Source organism: Scleropages formosus, chromosome 8 (genome assembly GCF_900964775.1).
Source record: "Scleropages formosus chromosome 8, fSclFor1.1, whole genome shotgun sequence".
In the NCBI taxonomy this organism is placed as follows: domain Eukaryota; kingdom Metazoa; phylum Chordata; class Actinopteri; order Osteoglossiformes; family Osteoglossidae; genus Scleropages; species Scleropages formosus.
Genome location: NC_041813.1, coordinates 10035232 through 10057898, shown reverse-complemented (window position 1 = coordinate 10057898; position 22667 = coordinate 10035232). Strand labels below are relative to the sequence as shown.

The 22667-nt window shown below is 44.5% G+C and overlaps 1 protein-coding gene across 2 annotated transcripts in view; it reads left to right on the top strand.

The window, feature by feature from the left end:
* LOC108942647 (zinc finger matrin-type protein 4-like) overlaps positions 1 to 22667 on the top strand; it is a 37989-nt gene that overhangs the window by 9104 nt on the left and 6218 nt on the right. For both annotated transcript variants that reach the window (XM_029254357.1, XM_018766107.1), the window contains exons 2-4: positions 12544 to 12648; positions 13751 to 13843; positions 19485 to 19644. In XM_029254357.1, the coding sequence (XP_029110190.1) occupies positions 12544 to 12648; positions 13751 to 13843; positions 19485 to 19644 (358 nt within the window). The remainder of the gene's footprint in view (positions 1 to 12543; positions 12649 to 13750; positions 13844 to 19484; positions 19645 to 22667) is intronic.

Sequence of the window (22667 nt, the reverse complement as noted above, 5' to 3'; positions counted from 1 at the left end):
CTCATTTTCCAGAGAAATAGGCCCCCAAGAACTCAACGGTGCCTCTCACAACTCTCCTTTTTCCGGACGCAGTGCTATGAAGAAAACATTCTTTGTCCCATGAACGGGAGGTAAACACACGTAAATGACGGCTGGCTGAATGACAGGTCACCCATACAAGGTCTGTCTTGTCAGCTATATCTCCCTTGAGGAGCTCTTTAAATAGTGTGTACTCAGTGGAACACATAGTTAGTTGTAACTGCTGTTTTTTATCTATTTTTGGATTTTGCTTTCTAAGTCAGACTGTGCATTTTAGTAATTTTGTTGATGATTAAACAAAGTAAAGGGGGCACGGTGGCGCACTGGGTTGGACTGGGTCCTGCTCTCCAGTGGGTCTGGGGTTCGAGTCCTGCTTGGGGTGCCTTGCGATGGACTGGTGTCCCGTCCTGGGTGTGTCCCCTCCGGCCTTACACTCTGTGCTGCTGGGTAGACTCCGGTTCCCCACGACCCTGTATGGGACAAGCGGTTCAGAAAGTGTGTGTGGTGTGTGTAAATAAAGTGTGCTCACTGCCTTGCACTCTTGAGCGGTCACACATTTGTACTGTGGTTACATTATTTATTGATCTAAACAGGAATTTAAAATTAGTAACACTAATTACAGCTTTCAAATCTGACAGAAACTAAAAGGGACAGTTAAAAACAACTGTGTTAGCAGTGAGAAGGAAAACGGCAGCAAGAGGAAAGCAAATTCATCCCTTTCTTGACCAGAAGCCAGATTGTTTAGATTTGAAAGTCCATTGAAAAAAGTTTTTTTTCGTGAGTTTCTAAGGTGTTATTTTACACTTATGGCTCTATAGGCTCTGTCACAGGGTGCTGGTTAAAGATCTCTTGTCCTTCCATTCTAAGTGGAGGCAGTGGAAGCAAAATATTTGAACTTGGTGACAGCAGTAAATATCCAGCTAAATATTTGATCAATGTTAACTTGTAAAACTGTGCAGGTCACTGTGGTTACTAGCATCTGCAAAGTAATTAAACACTAACAACCTTTAGAGGAGGAGAAGAAGCTCTCTTGACAGAGCTGTTTCTCTTGCAATTCCAGGCTTGTGTGGCTGAACCTGGCTACACCACAGTCTGTGTAGAGTTTGCATGTTCTCTCCATGATTGTGTGGGTCTCTTCCCACACCCCAAAGACATGGTTTTAGGTGATATGTTAACTGTAGAGTGCACTTAGTGTGTGAATGTGAGCAAATGAGTGCTCTGGGAGGGTGTACTGGGCCTTGCTCTTCCCAAGATTAACTCTGCATTATTGTAACTCTGTCAAGCGGAGTGGTTTGCAGTTGGGGAAATCACTAGGCTATAACCTTGTTAAGTGTGCAGTCAGTACAGTGAAACTTCGGTTTACGATTTTAATTCGTTCCATGTATTCATTCGTCCTCTGAAACTTTTGTACACCGAAACGAATTTCCCCATAAGAAATAATGTAAAACAGAATAATTGGTGCTACGCCCCCAAAAATATTACTTGAGATCCGCATCCGTTGATCCTGGTGTTTTTTTTATGAGATCAGTGTACAACTGCCTTGCCTTCTCGCAAATGATAGCTTCAGACACGCTACAATAACCCGCTAACTTCTCTACATCCTCGATGGCCTGAGACTGTTGCTTTGTTAACACTGTCACTCCTTTTGCAACATCAGCCTTCATGATTTCTTCCTTATTTGCCAGGATGGTACAGATCGTTGATGCTGACTTGCCGTACATCCTGGCAAGCTCAGACACGCGTACACCACGTTCATGCTTCCTGATGATTTCCTTCTTCGGTTCTATCGGGATACGGACAACCTTTTTCTTCTCAGATGCTGCTATTATCCTCTTGGGTGACATCGTTGCTTAGGGTATGCACAATACATATGTACGCTAAAGAAAATCACAAAGAATTTCTCTAATGCGTGCACGAGAGCTTTGGATACAAGACGTTCTCAACGTGAGGCTACGTATACAACTGATGTTTGGCAGAAAGGTATTCATTGTCTCCCTACTCGCCCGATGTTTCCCGAAGCGTACCCACGCGTACAGGTTCAAACAGGATGTTCATGCTCGAAGGCAATCTTTCGAAAACCGAAGAAGTTTACGAATACATTTATTCATAAACAGAATCATACGCACTGAATGTTCGAATACCGAATTCGACGGCCTTGACGCTACTCGCATGCTGTTCGTATTTGCACTTCGTACTCCGAATAATTCATAAAAAGAGACATTCACCAACCGAGGTTCCACTGTACTTGCTTCCAGAAGACACTGCATATGTTATGACATGTGGTTTGAAAATGACTGCTTTTTGTACTGGTTTATAAATCAGGCAGATGGAAGTTGGTTGCCTTTGATCAATAAATATACGCTGAACCAGAATTTGGTTAATTATCTCTCCTGTACAATATACTGTGAGAATGGAGGTGAAGTGGGTTCAGACTGAGTTCATCCTGGCAGGTTGAAAAAATGTTAATCTCTTCAGATGGTAAACATGGTTTTACCCTGGAATTGTTTTAGGAAGTATTAAGAACTTTGAGAAAACAGCACAATGCAAGCCAGAGGGAGGTAGTATTTGGATGATCTCATAAATGTAGTAAATAATGAAAAGAATGTTAAATTGGTAGTGGCTGTGAATTAAAATTCTCCACATGCATATCAGTGGAAGTGACAAGAGTCCTGCCCTTGTTTTACTCTCAGCAACAGTGTCTGCTTGTGCAAGAATTTGTCCCTGCTTTCTGATTGCAATCCATGTTGACATGTGACTGGATGTTGTATAACTCCAGCATTTCGTTGCTTTTCAGTCTAATATTAATTTCCTTTGAGAAAAGCTATTCAAACTATACATTTATATTTACACTTATTCATTTAGCAGACGCTTTTCTCCAAAGCAACGTACATCTCAGACAATACAATTTGTGCATTACATCAGGAGAAATAGACATAGTGTCACTGTGAACACAGGAATCCAGCTGACAACAGACTCAATCGCAGGTGCTTCTTTATTCAAAAGGATAGGCAAATGGATGGTCATAGACAGGCACGGGTCAGTCAATTTAAGAATGTCGTAACGAGGGATAGGTGGAGGAAGAAGCCAGGAGGACAGAAGCGGAAAGTCAAGGAGCCGAACAGGTGAAGCACAAGGGCTAAGGGAGGGCCACAAGAAGAACATGGAACGCTGCAGTTTGCTCATATGAGGTTCTGCACTCAGGAGCATCTAGACTGCCTTTTTATCCCTTGGCTCCACATCAGCTGCAGGTGCGGTCAACCGGGCAGGTGATCGGGGGGCATGACACATAGCTGCAGATGTGTGATTCTTAAATAAAGTTAATTTGTTTCTTTATACTATATGCACCGATGTTCATCTGGACCTATTAATACAAAATAGATGATTCCTGATCACTTTCCGCCAATTTTTTCCCTTTTTTTTTTTTGAGATGCACAAATATTTACGAACAATAGAGGAGTAGTGGCTGTGTAAAGGCTTATCCGGGCATGATCATAAAGTTATGGTGCATAAACATTTATACCTTACATGAATTTAAGAGATCATCGATGAAGTGAGTCTGGAAGAGGTGAGTTTTCAGACCCTTTTTAAATGTGGACTGAGTTTCAGCAGTTCTGAGTGATAGGGGGGAGGTCGTTCCACCACAAAGAAGCCAGAACCGAGAACCTCCGTGCTTTACCCTTCTGTGCACAGAACCACCAAGTGGGCAGAAATAGTAGAGCGAAGCGATCTGGTTGGGGTGTAGCGGTTGATAAAGTCTTGTAAATAGCCTGGAGCAGTTCTACTGATGCATTTGAAGACAATAACCAGGGTCTTAAATTTGAACCTATAGCAGCTATTGGAAGCCAATGTAAAGAAACGAGTAGAGGAAATAGATGCAAACACTTTGGCAAGTCAAACACAACTTGAGCAGCAGCATTTTATATCAGCTGTAGAGGTTTGATGGCAGTAGCACGAAGGCCAGAGAAGAGAGGATTGCAGTAGTCCAGACGGGATGTCACCATGGCCTGGACAAGTAATTGCGCAGAGTCGGTTATGAGATAACGATAGATTCTGCGTCTGTTATGCAGGATGTATCTGCAGGTCCGGGTTGTGGCTTCGATGTGCTGAGAGAAAGATAGAGTTGAGTCAATCATCACTCCCAGACTCTTAGCCAAGGAGGTAGGCAAAATGAGTGAGTTGTCCAGTTTGACTGAGAGATCATGACAGGAAGAAAGGCCAGCTGGGAGGTGTAGGATCTCCGTTTTGGAGAGGTTGAATTGGAGGTGATGATCAGACATCCATGCAGAGATGTCCGACAGGCAGCAATGCGTGCAGGAATTTCTGATGCTCCAGGTGGAAAGGAGAGAAAGAACTGGGTATCATCAGGGTAGCAGTGGTATTTGAATCCATGGGAGGCAATAACAGGGCTGAGGGAGGAAGTGTAGATCGAGAAGAGCAGAGGACCCAGTACCGAGCCCTGCGGGACACTGGTTGAGAGAGGCAGAGGAGGAGAACGGGAGCTCCACCAGACCATTTGGTAGGATTTGTCAGATAGGTAGGACTCAAACCATCTTGGTGCCGTTCCTTTGATCTCAGTCTGACTAAGAGAGGAGAGTAGAATCTGGTGGTTGACAGTGTTGAATGCTGCAGACAGGTCGAGTAGGATGAGGACCAAGGAGATTGAGCTGGCTCTAGCCAACTGGAGAGCATCAAACGCTGCCAGAAGTGACATCTCCATGGAATGAGGAACTTTGAATCCAGACTGATATCCATTGAGGAGATGGCTCTGGGTGAGGAATTCAGATAGTTGATCACAGGCCGCGCGTTCTAGAGTTTTATACAGGAAGGAGAGGAGGGAGCCTCGTCTGTAGTTTTGGACTAAGTTGGAGGGTTTCTTTGACAGAGGTGAAATGAGAGCAGTTTTGAAGGCAGATGGGAAGCAACCAGAGTAGAGCGAGGAGTTAATGATCTTGGAGATGAAGCTGGAGTGTTGTGGGGAGATGGTCTGTAGGAATGACGATGGGATTGGATGAAGCAAGTAGGTGGTGGGTCTGTGTGATATCAGGAGGTCGGAGATTTCAGATTCGGAGAGTAGCTTGAATTTGGAGAGTTCACAGGGAGATCCAGCGTGAACCAGGCAGGGTGATCCTGAGAACTTGTCCATGAAAAACAAAGCAAAGTCATCAGCAATGAGAGAAGAAGGAGGAGTGAGCGGCAGAGAACACAGAATGGATGAGAAGGTAGCAAAGAGTCTGTGTGGTTTTTTTAGTTACAGACTGTATTTTGTTGTGGAAGATGGTAGTTTTAGCTGAGGAGACAGCAGAGTGAAAAATAGCTAAGAGTTCTTGGTTTGTGCTGGTCTGGAAGATAGTGGACAGAGAGAGTCAAGAGAAGAGGATCAGGTAGAGAGGAAAATGTTAGTGGCATTGTCTGTTTATAGATTCGAGAAGTGTGCAGCAGAAGGGAGAGCGGACGTGTGACAGGCAAGGCAGGAAGGCGAGAGAGATTTTAAGTTGCGGCAGAAGGTAACAATGGGTGCAGAAAAAGGAGAGGGATTAATGGTGAGGCAGGGTTGGAAGGAGATGAAGAAGTGATCAGAGAGATGCAGCGGAGTAACAGAGAGGACAGGACAGCCACAGTTATGGGAAAAGACAAGGTCAAGGCAGTTGCCTGCTTTGTAAGTAGCAGGTGACTGGGACAGGGAGAGGTTGAAGGACTGTAGGAGCGACAGAAGGCCGCTTGCATGAATGTCATTGACATGCAGGTTGGAGTTACCCAGGAGAATCAACGGAATGTTGTCCCCTGGGAGAGAGCTCAACAAGATGTCAAGGTCATCCAAGAAGTAGCCGGGAGGGCCAGGAGGGCTATTAAACACAGCCACAACAAGAGTGATTTGGGCAGTGATAGAGACAAACATGCAATTCAAAGGAGGACAGGTCACGCAGGTGGAGAGGGAGAACAGAATATTCCCACTGGGGAGAGATAGGCAGGTCTGTGGCTCCACCTCTGCTGGAGGTACGAGGGGTGTGGGAGAAAGAGTAGTTAGTGGAGAGGCCTGCAGATGTGGCTGTGTTGTCTAGGGTGATCCAGGTTTCAGTTAGGACCAGGAGGTCGAGTGAGAGATGGGAGGCATAATATTTAGTATACATTTAGGCGTAACACGTGTACACTTAGTGCCCTCCATCTGCAAGGCTGGTCCAAAGTCTGCAGTCCTAGGAAAAGGTTGTCAGAGATGGCCTGATGAGAAAACTGCCTTATCCAAATATATTTTTGATAGTTTCACTGCTGTAAATGAATTTGCAGTCAGAGCTTATATTAAAAGTTGTAGCATATAGTATACTGATAAAGGGTACCTTGTGGGTCCTGGTTGAACATGTTCAACTGCAATTGCTATAGTAGAACATCCCTCTGTATCAAGTTGTCTTAGCTAAAGCTATCAAATAGGCACATTGCTACTGAAGGAGAAGAAGAAATTCTCCAGAGCTTTAAGTGAACAGACTAGCAGGTACAACATACTATTAAAATAATTCATCCACAGATCATTGTCAAAAAAAATGTTCAGGTTCAGTGGCGTGTCTTGTGACTTTTGGTACATTAGCATATTATGTACCAGTAAAGAAAGGTGAAGAAAACTGAATTTATGTGTCTCTGAAGGACCAAGCAAAGAGCTGGACATCCCTGACTTTCTTTTATCCCACAGTTCATCACTACTCAATAATCCTGCTTTCCCTTCCTCATAGCATGTATCATACACAAAAATGAGCTCTGTGAAGAGAGTCATCTGGATTCCTTTAATCTTTTTGCTGTGAAACATTTTTCATGCGCTTGCTAAGATCTTAATTGTTGGGAGTGTGTAGAGTGTGCTTTTGTTAACATGGGACTGTAATGACTATACATGTCCAACTCTAAAGGTAAGGGGAGTATGAGAAAACTGAGAGAGATTAAACTATGCCCAGTCTGTGGGTTGTCCACTAAAAGTACTACAAAGTGTTGATCACTAGATGGTCTAATGCATGTTAACTATGATGACTGTGCACTCAGCCATTAGAGGTGGGGAGATGAGCACTGTAGCTGCCTGCTGAGTGGCAAGCAGACTCAATCTCATTTAGAGCCCTGAAGTAAGGTAGATACTAGTGTGCCTAGAGTCTATGACTGGCTCCTGCAAAGGGGGCTGGCAATGTGGATGCCTTCTGTTACTTGTTAAGAGATTTGCATTCAACCACGCCAGTGCTGACATTATGGTGGAGAGAAGCACCAGCTTGAGGCATGAGGAGAGCAATAGTAGGATGAAAACCACGTGTGTCCATGGTAACTCACCAACCCCCGTAGCACTGTCACCACAATTGCCATGGCAGTTGTCCTGGCTTAATCCTAGGGACATGAAAGACCATGTGGTGTGGCCTGAGGTTAGCCCCACTGCAAGAGGGCCTTCTAAGGGGTATGGATTGAGCAGGGATAGGGTGCAATATGTGTGTGGGGTGTGGGCAAAAATTTTTGTTTTGGGTATCAAATAAGCATATCAGATACTGTCACATTTGGTTGCACCTTTGGTTGTTTGTTTAGGAGGAGTTTTTCTGTTCTCTTCAGTAGTAGCATGAAATAATCATACACTCTGGCACACATCTTTTGGTCAGATATCAGACCAGAAGTGCCATCAGAAGCTTGACTGGGCCACAGCTGAGGCACAGTGCACAAGCTGGATTGAAATTGGATTGAGTTTTTCTAACTCACAACTGGACGTTAGCTCCACTTTCAACTTTCATTGCTTGCTGTCTTTAATATAATATACATCTGTGCCATTCATGCGACTTGTCTGAGTTTCAGGGTTTTTTTGTGTACACAGATCCTCACTTCTAATGCAGCAGTTTGATTATGTGGAATGATTTAATGATAAATAATACTGTTATATCCACTCTGTTATGTTTCATGTGCTCTGCCAATTTAAATCTTCTGTCATTCCAGTAAAACCGGTCAAATTTACATTTAAATTTGAATTTCGATTAGTGTGACACTGAGTGAAAAACACTGATGTTTCCTTAAAGGTTGTTTTCCAAACAGACAGACACTTACATCATTATCCATGTCAAGCTAACAGTAAATATTTTGAATAAAAAACATAATTATAAAATGTGTCAGAGACTAAGACCAGTGCTTGCATTCATTGTTAATGGAGCAGTAAAAGCTGCTACAGAAATGTCATTACCAGTATAGATGTACTAGTGAAGGTGCTTACCACTCTGTGCCAACACATCTGAAAAACCTCACAATGGCCAATAGACTAGGAAAGATAAGAGGGAAGAGGACACATCACTGCTGTTATAAAGATGCACACACACATTTTCTGAACCGCTTGTCCCATACAGGGTCGCAGGGAACCGGAGCCTAACCCGGCAACTCAGGGCATAAGGCTGGAGGGGGACCCAGGACGGGACGCCAGTCCATTGCAAGGCACCCCAAGTGGGACTTGAACCCCAGACCCACTGGAGAGCAGGACACGGTCCAACCCACTGCACCACTGCACCACTGCACCCCTGTTACATAGCTAGATAACTGAAAAAGCTAGAGAATACCAAAAGGAGTGCTACATTTGTTTCACTGAGTACATTAAGGTTTATAAAAATTAAGGTTCCAGAACACCTAGTACCACCGTATCCTGATGAAGATGTTTTACACTGGACAGGAGGCCACAGTTACAACAGATTGGGAGAAACCAAATCGTGTCAGGTTGGAAAAGAAGTAAGATAAGGCAGTGTACTTTACCTTTTTAGCTCGTACCCATGAACAATTTTCAGTATACAGACATCACACTAATAGCAGACAATGAAGACCTTTAAATCCTATACTAAATCATAGTGGAATGCACAATTAAATCTGTGGAAAACTAAGATCATGAACTGGAAAAGTAGCAAACTTTAGTGCTGATGGTGAAGACACAAAAGCTTATGACAATTTTTGCCTCTTGTGAGCAATAATCAATAGCAAGTGATCCAGCAGCTAAGAGACACGCCAAAGACTAGGATTTGGATGACCTTCAGTGAAAGATCTGGAACTTTTCCTAAATGTGTTGACGTTTCCACAAACAAAAAATAAAACACACACACTTTCAGAACCGCTTGTCCCATACGGGGTTGCGGGGAACCGGAGCCTACCCGGCAACACAGGGCGCAAGGCCGGAGGGGGAAGGGGACACACCCAGGACAGGACGCCAGTCCGTCGCAAGGCACCCCAAGCGGAACTCGAACCCCAGACCCACCGGAGAGCAGGACTGTGGGCCAACCCACTGCGCCACCGCACCCCCCGCAAAAATAAAACATAGAATTGTTAAAGCATGGCATTTATGGTGTTTTCTGAAAGTTTGGCTTTAAAAAAAGCAGGATAGGGTAAAGTCATCCTTTGATCTATAGTACTGGAGGACAGTTTTAAGGATACCATGGACAGACAGGAAAAAAAGTAGATAGGAACTGAATCAAATTTGGGGAAGGCGGGGTGAAAGGGGTCATCAGAGAATAGGGAAGAATTCTGTGGAGGGTGGAGAATGAATGACAGGGACTGGGCTTTCTCGTCTGCAGTGCCTGTGAGATAATTCTCTGCAGTCCAGATCATGTTTGGCAAGGATGCCAGCTGGTGGAACTGCAGCCAATTCACAGTGGACAGTGGCATCATATATGAACTGCTCCAAGGCTACAATCTCAGCAATCCTGTCCTGATCCTGTCATTCTTACTGCACCCAGCACCAAGTAGAGCCAAGGACTCACTGGGTAGAACGGAAGGGTCAGGCCATCTCAAGAAACTGGAGGCTTCAGTTTTTTCAGGTGTCCTTGCAAGGTGAGTCCAACCCTCTTTGAAATTGCCTCCCACAGTGTTCTGTACTCTGTAGCTGCCACCACTGGAACTTGGTGGGCTGCAGTTAAGGCTTCCCCAGTAAGCAGGTATGTGAGCTGGAGAGTCTACCCCTGATTTTGCCACTGGCAGGGTCTGGCCTTTGTCTCTTATACTTCCAAAGAAGTTTCCAAATTGTCCTCCGCCGACATTTTAAGAAGATTAACAGGAAGTGGTGGAGTAAGATTTCAGTAGTGCATGATGGACGCCAGGGGTTCCACAAAGGCCTGTTGCTCTGCCTGTTGGGCTGCAGCCTTCATCTGTAGTAAATCTCCAGTTAGTCAGTGAAATCAAACAATTGTTAAGGGGGATGGAAGGTCATTTCAGTTGTCAGGTTCTCAAGGCAGGCTCAAAACTTCCTTTCAGGGCCAGCTGTGTCTCTCTTGTTCTGGTTCTTTTCTCCACCGCATGAATGGTTTAAAAAGGACAGGTTGTTAGGAACAGGTGTGCTAGTGTGCTGCCTCTCTCCTACCATCCACCTTTTGCCCACATTATGTGTGCCTCAGACAGGTCATGTGAAGGATCTCATTCTCACAAAATATTATAATGCTTGGGAAAGTTGAAGGTAAAAGAAGAGGACAATCAGCAGCCAGGTGGATCGACTCAATCACAGCAACACGTCCAGTGACAGATGCACTCTATTCATCACTAAGCAAGAATGCAAAAGTGGAGGGCAAATGTTTCTACAGATGCTTATTATGTGGTTGTTAAGAGTTGACATTACTTGATGGTACTTCAAAAAGATTACAACAAACTTTTTTGAAGGCCTTTTTAGGTGTGAATTCATTTTTACTTGACTGTGCATGTATGTACAAGTGTTAGTTTGATCTCTGTGCATTTTGGTACATGCCTGTTTTTCTGTTGGTGTGTGTGGGTGTTAATGTGTGCAGAAGCTACTGTAGTTCTGGAAAAATATATGAGCACGGCTACAGCTACCCTCCCTATGACTTTGCCTGCACCTTGTTAGCTCCCTTTACAACAGCTGGTCATAGTTCCTTCAATCTTATAGTCACTTCTCTAACTGCACAGAGCAGCACTGCATTCCCTTGAGTACATAGTTTTTCCTTAAATTATTCCTTACAGTACTTTCAGTTCAAACTTTAATCATACTAAGCAAAAGTTGTATCTTTATACATCTGCTATCCGCAATGACATGTTCTGTGTTGCACCATGGTCTTCAGAGAAACGACATTTCGTTCCACTATATACAAGCTACATAGAGGTATGACAAAAAAAAAACAGTTGAACTTGAACTTGAAAGGAAAAGGTCTATGTCCCTGAGCTCAGAAAGACTATTCATTTTTTTGTGACGGTGATTGTTAAAGTAGTTGTTTCTTTGCAACTGAACATGGTACGGATGGCAAAAAGTTGCAAGTGTAACAACATAACAGTCTGAGCTTTCTGAAAACACACACACACTGACTGAAGCCGCTTATCCTAAGCAGGGTCGCGGCAAGCCGGGCACGGGCCTTGGGGTGGGGCGGGGGACACCGGACTGTCGCAAGGCACCCCAAGCAGGGCTCAAACCCCAGAACCACCAGGGAATAGGCATAGACCAAGTCCGCTGCACCGCTGCACCACTGCACCTCCCCTTTTCTCAAAACAGAATGTGGCAATTTCCAAAGGTGAGTCAAGGGCTGACAATTCCTCCCCACAGCACATCTAATAAGGCTTTCAATGACAGGTAAGAATCCAAACTTAGGTGTTACATGTTACTCCCATTGCAAAGCAGTCAATATATCAACAGATACAACCTGGCTTTTTTATTTAACTCTAGTGATTTCTCTAAAGTTATGCATATTTACACACATACACATTTTCAGAACCGCTTGTCCCATACGGGGTCACGGGGAACCGGAGCCTACCCAGCAACACAGGGCGTAAGGCCGGAGGGGGAAGGGGACACACCCAGGACGGGACTCCAGTCCGCCACAAGGCACCCCAAGCGGGATTCAAACCCCAGACCCACTAGAGAGCAGGACCGTGGTCCAACCCACTGCGCCACCACACCCCCCTGCATATTTACACACCTCTGTAATATTACTTCAAGTCCCACAACTGAATACCGCCCCCCGGTTTAGGTCTTGGATACATGGTAGTTGGTCCAGCGTTATGTTACATCAGTTCTCTGAGCTCTTATTAATTTACAAATTAATTAAATAAAATGTATTAATGTGGGGGAGTGCAGCGGCGCAGTGGGTTGGACCGGGTCCTGCTCTCCGGTGGGTCTGGGGTTCGAGTCCCGCTTGGGGTACCTTGCGACGGACTGGCGTCCCGTCCTGGATGTGTCCCCTCCCCCTCTGGCCTTACGCCCTGTGTTGCCGGGTTAGGCTCCGGTTCCCTGTGACCCTGTATGGGACAAGCGGTTCTGAAAATGTGTGTGTGTGTGTGTGTGTGTGTGTATTAATGTGAAGATAAATGACATTAATACATTTTCCAGTTGATGCACCAGTGGAAACCAGCAGTAACTGTATTCTGTTCATTGGACAAAGGCCAAGATGAGCAAAGATCAGTCTGCCTGTCTTCACTAGGGGGAGACGCAGGTCCTGACCCATGGGATTACATTGTACCATGTTGTGTACCTGGCTGGCCCTGCAAGAAACTTCAGACAATTTTGGATACTGAATGAATGGAGAACTTTGAAAGCTTTTCTGTGTATGTCTCCAGATGAAATCTGCCTGTGGAGGTGATGAAGATCTCTTCACGGAGAGCTACTGTAACATCTGCAATGCCCAGCTCATCTCTGAGTCCCAGCGCATCGCTCATTATGAGGTGACTCTCACACATATGCACACCCACACCCACCTGTACAAACTGCAGACCAGATTGCTTAAATCTCATCTAACCGTAGTTCGTCCTTTACCGTATGTTGCAGTAAAGTATTATGCTGGTTACAATTTTTGAATAAGTGCAAAGGACAACAGAGTGGAAAAAGAGTGTGTGAATGAGACAGAGAGGAAGTGACAGTGAGAGAGACTGGGAAACAGAGTGTGGGTGACTGAGAGACAGCAAGGGCAGGCTAAGAGTGAATGGGAGAGGAGGAAAAAAGATTGAGGGAAAAGGATAAAACAAAATATATATAAAAAGTAACTGAAGAATATCTGTTATAAAAGTTCTGCAGCAACCGACACACAAACTTCCTCCCTACCCTCCCTCTCACAGTAGCCCACTCTCTCTGCTACAGGCCAGCGTCCCCACAGAGTCTCTGTAAAGAACACTGCTGACAGGTAGACAAATACTCAGGCTTCTCACAGCAATCAATCATTGGACTGAGCTTCCCACTGGAGCTGTCCTTGAACTGGCCCCATATTCACTGTCTTACTTTCTTACACTCATATATGTGAAAACACAGTAATACTCTGACACACCCACACATAAGATGAACATAAATATAAGATAAAAACAGATCTACAAAGTGAAACCTAATGGGTCTAATTCCATGTTTTACCATTGCTATAGATGGTTAAAGGAAAGCCTGTGGTCTACTGAAAAATTAAATATTTAACTTTATGCAATGGTACAAATTGGTAACTAGTCATAACTAGGAGTCATGTTTCATTTATTATTTAAGAGCTGAGTGAAGCCTAGTTAGAACAGTACCTGTTTTATTGCCAGTCCTCTTATTGACACTAAATGAACATAGAACCTGATTAAGCAGCAAACTTTCTTTGTTCATTGATGTAAATCAGAATTGTTGTCATTTTAAATTTAAAACTGCACTTAAGGTTAACTTGGGGACTCTCACTTCAACTGAGAATTTTGTTCCTCATTCCAGCTACTATTCTATAGCCTTCCTGAGGAAAAATCAGAAGGTTACCGAAAGGGAATATGCCAATAATAGTCTCATGCCACTCTCTTTCTTTTCCCTCTTCAGAGTAAGAAACATGCCAACAAGGTCAGGCTCTTCTACATGCTTCACCCTGAGGATGGTGGCCCACCCTCCAAGAGACTGAGGCCAGACAATCCGGTGTGTATGTCTGGCATCACTGTGGATTCTTTAGTTTTTGCCTCTTGTGCTCAGAAGAATAACAGCGAAAGTCTGTGTTGTTTTCAGGGTAAAATACACCTACAGCATGAATAAGGGCTACCTGAGACTACAAGGCTGGCAAGATTCAGGACACTAACTGCAGATGTGCATTCATGTCTCATTTATACATTCTTTGGTTGCTCACCTTTCCATTTAATTCAGCAGGGTTGGTGTGTGTGTGTGTGTGTGTGTGTGTGTGTGTGTGTGTGTGTGTGTGTCTGTGTGTGATTTTTTTTTGTAGTGACTGAGCACACCCAATGTGCAAAATGTGCCATAACTTGTTATGGCACCCCAATACCATGTGGGACCATGTTTTCTCCATCTGCTGAAGTCAGCTAAGATTGTCATGAGGAGGAATCTGGTGAACAGAGCGGGTCAGATATTTTAGTAGTGTTTCTACCAAAGTAGGTCAGCAAAGGTTCTGGCAGACAAAAATGACAATTCTTCCATGCCTCACTGAAAGAGTGCAGGAGGGAGTGTTTAAAATTGTTTTAACTAATGCCATGGAAGGCACACAGAAGGAAATTTGTAAACATGAGCTTTACATTCACATAAATCTGCATTCCTTAGTCTTCACATCTACTTCTCATACTCTCAGGGGCTATTTTCACATTCTGCTGTTGTGTGACCCTACAAACATCTCAGTGCAGAAAGTCTACAGTGGGGAAACAAGACAAACAGACCCTTAATTAAAAGGAGTGTGGAGATGCTGAGAGTGGGACAAAGCCAGACTAATTCAAAGCTATCAGGCGTCTTTTGACTGTTTTATTTGTGAAATAGGTCATATGTAAATGAGCCAGGGCATATGCATGAGACAGGCAGCGAGAGCGTGTTCTGCTGGGAATTGGGAGTGCATTTTATCACAGTTTAGTGGAAATGCATCCAAACACCAGGAGGCATGCCTTTACTTTGGCCATCCCTTCACTGAGCTATCCCTCTTCACTGACAGGAACAGTTTGCCTTCAGAAGAACTGGAGGCCTACCTAGGAAACATTTTTCCCCACAACCCAAATCCAAATCCAATCCTAATCCCTAATTCCCTCTAGTTTTACCCACAGTGGAACCACTTGCTCCACCCCCTTCTTCTCAGGAGAACTTTTTAAGAAGCACAATGAAGAAGAATATCTCAGAATAGCTGTACTGGGCTTTTTCGTTGCTTCTCAAGATGCTTTCAGGCTAATTCTTTTTAAAAATCCCTTAACAAAGAATAGTTACACTCATAAAGTCCAATGTGAGGGGTGGAGTGAGCAACAGAACGACAAAGATAAGATAAGATAAGATAAGATACTTTATTGTCATTGTATAAAATACAATGAAATTCTGTATGGCATACAACAGCAGCAGAGAGAACACTTGATACAAACAAGTAAATAAATAAATAAGAATTAGGATGGAAATAAATAAGAATTATATTGAAATCTAGCTTTGGAGTCTTCAGTTCTAGGCAGCCTTGGGGGCGAGGGTGTGGATGTGTGGGGAGTAATGGAGGCGGCAGCTGGCTTTGTGATCAGCCTCCTCTGGTTGGGCAAGGAGGGTGTGATGGAGGCCATAGCTCTGGGAAAGAAGCTACTCCTCAGTCTGCTGGTGCGGGCTTTTATTGTCCTGAACCATTTGCCAGATGGCAGAGGGTCAAAAAGGGAGTGACCGGGGTGTGTGTTGTCCTTGATGATTCTGCCAGCCTTCTTTCTCAGTCACCTAGCATAGATTGTGTCCAAGTTGGGGAGCTCCATCCCGACAATACGCTGGGCCACCTTCACCACATGATGCAGATCTTTCTGCTCGGTGGCTGTACAGCTGGCATACCACACAACAACACGGTTGGTCACGATGGTCTCAATGGTGGTCCTGTAGAAATTTAGCAGGAGTTTCTGTGGGAGCTGGGCTTGTTTCAGCTTCCTGAGGAAGAAGAGTCTTTGTTGGGCCTTTTTGACCAGGTGTGAGGTGCTGCAGGTTCATATCAGCTGTTTTGACACATGGACTCCAAGGAACTTCAGGCTTTCAGTGCTTTCCACTGCTTCTCCTTGTATGTGGAGGGGGGAGGTGGTTTAACGCCTTTGTTCTCCTGAAGTCCAGAATCATCTCCTTTGTCTTAGAGGTGTTAAGGACCAGGTTGTTGTCCTTACACCACTCAGTTAGATGTTCCACCTCAAGTATGTAGGCCGTTTCCTCATTATTTGAAATCAACCCAACTATCATGGTGTCGTCTGTGAATTTGATTATGGAGCTGGAGGTGTGGAGGGGCTTGCAGTCATGGGTGAGGAGTGTGAAGAGCATGGAGCTCAGCACACTGCCCTGAGGGGTTCCTGTCTTCAGAATGAGGGTGGAGGAGGTGTGGTTACCAGTTTCTACCTGCTGTTGTCGGTTTGTGAGGAAGTCCATGACCCATGAACAGAGAGAAGAACCTAGGTCGAGGTTTTTCAGTTTGCTGACCAGTTTGTGAGGGATAGCAGTGTTAAATATGGAGCTAAAGTCCACAAATAGCAGCCTCACAAAACTATTTGGTTCCTCTAAGTGAGTCAGAGCGATGTGGAGAGCTGTTGTGTTGGCATCCTTTGCGGAGGGGTTCGCTTGGTAGGCAAACGGGTGCTTATCCAGATCAGGTGAGATGGTTCTGATGTCTGAAAGCACAAGTTTCTCAAAGCATTTTGTGAGTATGAGTGTTATGGCCACTGGGCGATAGTCATTCAGCTTAACCATATAGCCATAAACATCTGTATGTTCATATGTATTATTAAGCAAGCGTATGAAGAGTTTACTAGCATGCCACACTCAAGGAGCTTAGCTGTCTTTGGCTACTACCAAGAGGGTTATGAGCTGTCTTACAGCTACTCAGGTGCCTGCTGTGTGCTATTATTGAGATGTGTGGCTGCTAACATTCCATTATATTGTGGAACAAAAGCATCCGTACTGAATGTGGCTGCATACGCTATTGCACCTTCAGAAAATGAGGAATGGGCAATGAGGCATCAGTCAGATACTGAACTGAATGACGAATAAAAAACAATTTGTGAGACAGGTGCTCGCTAGCATATACTACATGGGTCTCCCGCATACTGAGGTTAGAGCTATGCCTCTTTGTAGTCTGCTGTGAAGGATTCAGGTCAGTATTGAGAGAAATAAATGAAGTCTGTTTGGAGCCTGGACTTCTATTATTAGAACGTAAAATAACACTTTCCTACTGAAAAACCCAGACTGCAAACAGCTTAGCCCTTGTTAAAGGGTACTGAAGTTTGTCCTTGAATGCGAAGAAGGTAGAGCCATCTAGGGGTTATTGCATTTTCATGGTCAAACTACCCCCCTAAAGACTTCCTGCAAAGATCCTCCTGGAGTCAACCAGCATGTAACATCATAGTTAGAAATTAATATTTTTAAGCAGGCTTGGTTAAGGAGTCTACTAAGACAAAAACAATGACTATTTTGGTTATACCGTGGGCAGTATCTGTTGCCCAGCCATGATCAGAGAGCCTACATGGCGAATAACACCAAAATACAGATTGTCGTTGGTTTCACAAATATAAGAAAGAGAACCTGTAGTGTGTATTAGAGGTGGTGAGGGTGTATGCAGGGCAGTGGAGTCCTTGGAGCCAGTGTTTCTGCTGGTCCAGTTGACAGCAATAGCAGGCCAGTAAAGGGAGGGAGCCAAGCCACAAGAGACAAGAGATGCCAGTGTCATCAAAAACTTCATAATGAGTGGTGAGAGTCAGTGAGAATCAGTGAGATTCAGCCTCTGAGGAACATGAGTGAGGACAGAGAGACATTGCATGGTTCCCACAAAACAGATGGGATGGAGGGACTTCTGGTGCACCTGGTACCAGAAGACTTTGTTTGTCTGATGTCTTGTTTCTTCCTTGTTCTCTCAGTTCTCTGTGCTCTACTCTGACAATCTATCTCCTCTGAACCACACAGTTAACAAAACTGGGGGGTTTCAGAGAGATTGAGAAAGCTGAGGGAATGACAGAGCAGTGACAGGGTGCTGCCGAATGCACCAACATAGGCTGTCTCCAGACCTTAGGTGCAATTTTCAGCACCTGCAACCCTTCATAGTTGGCTTATCCATAAAATCTAGGCCTGAACACTGCCAAACACCTAGATGACACCTCTTGGTGCAACTGAAAGTGCGGGTGCTTCACAGCTCTTTGACTGCACTATTGAACATAGGTTGATCTCCTCTTAGTCTATGTGAGTTTTGATATCCTTTCTGTTTTCACATGACTTTCCCCCCACAGTTTAAAGACAGGTGGGCCAGTGATTCCAAAATTGCCCTTAATGTGCATAAATACTTGTAAGAAACCTACTGCTGTGTATCTAGCATTTTAAGTCATCTTGGACACAGAAATTAGTTAAATATATTATATGAATATCTGCTTGCTTAATTCATTGTCTAATTTTTGTAGTGATTGAGATCCAGCAGGGGGGACGCAGTGGCGCAGTGGGTTGGACCGGGTCCTCCTCTCTGGTAGGTCTGGGGTTCGAGTCCCACTTACGGTGCCTTGCGATGGACTGACGTCCCGTCCTGGGTATGTCCCCTCCTCCTCCGGCCTTACGCCCTGTGTTGCCGGGTAGGCTCCGGTTCTCCGCGACCCCGTAGGGGATAAGTGGTTTAGAAAATGTGTGTGTGTGAGATCCAGCAGACCATTGCCTACAGGTGATGTAGTGGTTGGTGGTGGTTAGTGACCACAACTGCTTTCATTTTAAAATGTACCATTGAGCAGTGTTCTGCACATGACTGTACTTTCACTTACTGCAGTGAAAATATCTAGCTATGTAAAAAGGTTCTGTGAATAACAAAGTAAATATTACAATAATGTCATTGAGACCACGCCTGGCGCTTCCACCATGCTGGCCTGTCTCTGCTGAGATTGTTGGGTAGGAGGGTGGTGGGGTGTTCACTGTTGGTTTTGTTCTGCTTAGCTCCCATGGCAGTGAAAAAAGCATGAAGTCCTGCAGCTTTTATTTGTTCTGTGTATTTTAAAGTCATCCCTGAGAGCTCTCTCCCAGAGTGTAGTTACCCAACCCTGCATGTACTCATCCTAGAGCCTCTGTTTGTTTATTTGTCTGTTATTTCCTCCAGGTACCCAGAGATTTGTAGCCAAAGTTTACTTCATCCATTATTAAAAGGTGGATTTTTGGGTAGGGAGCAGGAATGCTCTGACAGAGATTAATATTTAAGGATAAAGAAAGGCAGGTGAAGGACAGGCATGAGGGAAGCGAGGCAGGGTTGGAAGGTAGGCTAGAGACACACTGAAAGAGGGGCAAGCTGGAAGAAAGGGAAGTTTCCCAAGAAGCAGAATGGAAGGTGACTGGATGAGAGACAGACCAGGAGAGAAAGGAGAAAATCATCTTAAGAACATTTCCTTATATAGGGAATCAAGAGAAAGCATGTGTGTACATTGAAGCTGCAGTACTGTATGTACCATACCTTAATTATTAGTACTCATTTACAGTAATAAATTTACAGTTTCCATCAGCTAAATGGAGGTGGAAGTACTTTCTGATTTTCAGAGTCCCATCATTCTTATTGTCTTTGTGAAATGGGATTGTTCATACAGTACACTCACCTCAGCTCCACCTCCACCCCCAGGGCAGTGATGAGACTGAAGTGGACCGGAACAAGTGCTGCACCCTCTGCAACATGTTCTTCACCTCTGCTGTTGTGGCTCAGTCCCACTACCAGGGCAAGACACATGCAAAGCGGGTCCGACTGGTCCTAGGAGTCCCACCCACCAATCCCACCCCAGCAGGTTGGGCCCACAGACCATGAAATATAGCAGCCACTTCCATCTCATATCAATCCTGTTTTAAGCAATAACCCTTATCATGACATGCTAACAGCATCATATTCTTTCTACTAAGTGCATTAGTTGATAGTTTAGTGGTTAGAGGTGCTGCCTTCAGGTCTGAAGATTGTAGGTTTAAATCCTGTCTGCTGCTATAGTACCACTGTGCAAGGTACTTACCATAAATTACTGCAGTAAGAATTACCCAGCTGTGTAAATTTACATTTATTCATTTAGATGATGCTTCTCTCTAAAATTACTTACAATGGTAAGGTAATTACAACAATTTACCCATTTCTACAGCTGGGTAATTTTTACTGGAATGATTGAGAGCAAATGCCTTGCTCAAGGCTACTACAGTTAGAGGTGGGAATTAAACCTGTGGCCTTTGGGTCCAAAGGCAGCAGCTCTAACTACTACACTACCGGCTTCCCCCAGTAACTGTAGATAGGTTAACCTTGTAAGGTCCTTTGAAGAAAAGTGTCTGATGAATATAAATCTCTTTATATTTACATTTATTTATTTAGCAGACGCTTTTCTCCAAAATCACTTTCAGTGAACTCTATGTAGTGTTATCAGCCCACACACCTTATTGACTAAGGTGGCTTTCACTGCTAGATACACTACTTACAATGGATTACTCATCCATACATCAGTGGAACACACTCTCTATGTCACTCATATGTTATGGGTAAACCTGAACAGCATGTTTTTGGACTGTGGGTGGAAACCCATCCAGACACAGGGAGAACATGCAAACTCCACACAGACTGAGCAGGGATTGAACCTACATCTTCTTGCACTACCCAGGCACTGTGAGATAGCAGTGCTACTCGAGTGCTACTCACTGTGCCATCATGCCTCCCCTGTTTTATATACTAGCAAAGAATATTCCCTGATTTTAATATTTTTTCAGGTTTTGTTTGTGCTCAGCTACTTTCAAGAAGCCTATTCTCCATCGTTCACCAGTGTGTCATGGGTGAGGGCAGTGTCTTCCTCTGACATAATCCAGTAATGACTATTTGTCACATGGTGCCACACAGGACAGCTAAGTGTGTCTTGAGCTCAAGAAAACCCCTTTGTCCCTGTGAAGTATTGAAATTACTGTAAGTGAGATAGTTTAAGTCCTGCCCTTCCACACACAGCAACAGCAGTTATGCTGTACCACCACAACTCCATGTGGCAGTTTTCAAATGACAGAGCCCATACTGGTAATATAGTTTGGGATTTAGGACAGGAACTGAAATGGCCTCCTTAACCAACTGAGCCATCTAGTCTGTGGAAGTTCCAAAATGCAAAAAGCCAGATAAATCCAAATAAGAAGAAAATAACATAAAAAAGAAATCTCTGTGTCTAAAATTAGCCTCCCACCAAAATGCACACAAACACAAAGGTATGATGGCATTCTATGCTCTACATAAGCTAGTGCAATCTGTACAGGTCACAGCAATGGGGATCTTTCATACTCATAATGGTAATGGAATTTATTTGCATTTATTGATTTAGCACATGTTTTTTCAAAAGTGATGTATAATGATTTGTAACTAGTATTTAGCTGTCACTTCTATCCAAGGTCACTTACACTACTCCTTACAATCATTCACCCATCTCTTTAGTGGATTGTACTAAGGGCAGTTTAGATTCTCCAATTTATCTGAAATATATGCATTTAGGGGTGTGGTGGCGCAGTGGGTTAGACCACGGTCTTGCTCTCTGGTGGGTCTGGGGTTCGAGTCCCACTTGAGGTGCCTTGCGATGGCCTGGCGTCCTGTCCTGGGTGTGTCCCCTCCGGCCTTACGCCCTGTGTTGCTGGGTTAGGCTCTGGTTCCCTGTGACCCCATATGGGACAAGCAGGTCTGAAAATGTGTGTGTGTGTATGTGCATGCATGCATTTAGAATGTGGGAGGAAACTGGAGTACCTGTAGGAAACCCATTCAAACTCCACAAAGATTAAGCCAGATTTGAACCCATGCCCAGGAGGCAAGAGAGCTACTCAAAGCCCCATCATGCTGTGCAACAACCTATTCAATAATCCTTGTAGTCAAATTTTAAAAAAATGTTTCAGAATAAGGGTTTAATAATCTCAAAATATCTGGTTACTTTGATCCATGATATCTTTCTCTTTCGTGAGTGCAGCACTTCAAAAACCAATTTGCCTAATCAATCAAAGCAAAACAAAAAATATTGTGAGGTTCTTATATTGTTCATGGGTGAACAACTATGTCACAGCAAACAAATCTTGGTTTTCTTTCAAACATCTTTTTTAATGTACAACTTGGTTCTTTTTTATGGGACTGTTTGTAGAGTGACTGCTCTGTACTGATAACCAGACAGGACTTGTTTTGTTGGGAGTCGCCTATAACTGTAGTCAAATTTATTGGCACCCAAGTGATTTTAATCCAAAACGGTTTTGAAACTATGAACTGATTCTTCCCCTCCGTGAACTGCCACCTTACCGTGGTGGAGGGGTTTGAGTGCCTGAATGAGTCCAGGAGCTATGTTGCCTGGGGCTATATGCCCCTGGTAGGGTCTCCCATGGCAAACAGGTCCTGGATGACAGACGAGACAAAGTGCGGTTCAAAAACCTCTTATGAAGAAAATAAAAGCAAGGCTTCCGTTTACCCTGCCCAGAATGGGGTCACCGGGGCCCCACCCTAGAGCCAGGCCTGGGGGGGGGGGGCTCACATGCGAGCGCCTGGTGGCCAGGTCTATGCCCACGGGGCCTGGCCGGGCTCAGCCCGAAGCCATAACGTGGAGCTGCTCTTCGGTGGGCTCACCACCTGCCGGAGAGACCGTAATGGGCCGGTGCATTGTGATTTGGGCAGTGGTCGGGGCCGAGTGCCCGGCCAACCCAAACCTCGGGCGCCAACTCTGGTTTTTGGGACTTGGAATGTCACCTCACTGGCGGGGAAGGAGCCTGAGCTAGTGCGGGAAGTTGAGAGATACCGTCTAGATATAGTCGGGCTCACTTCCACTCACAGCTTGGG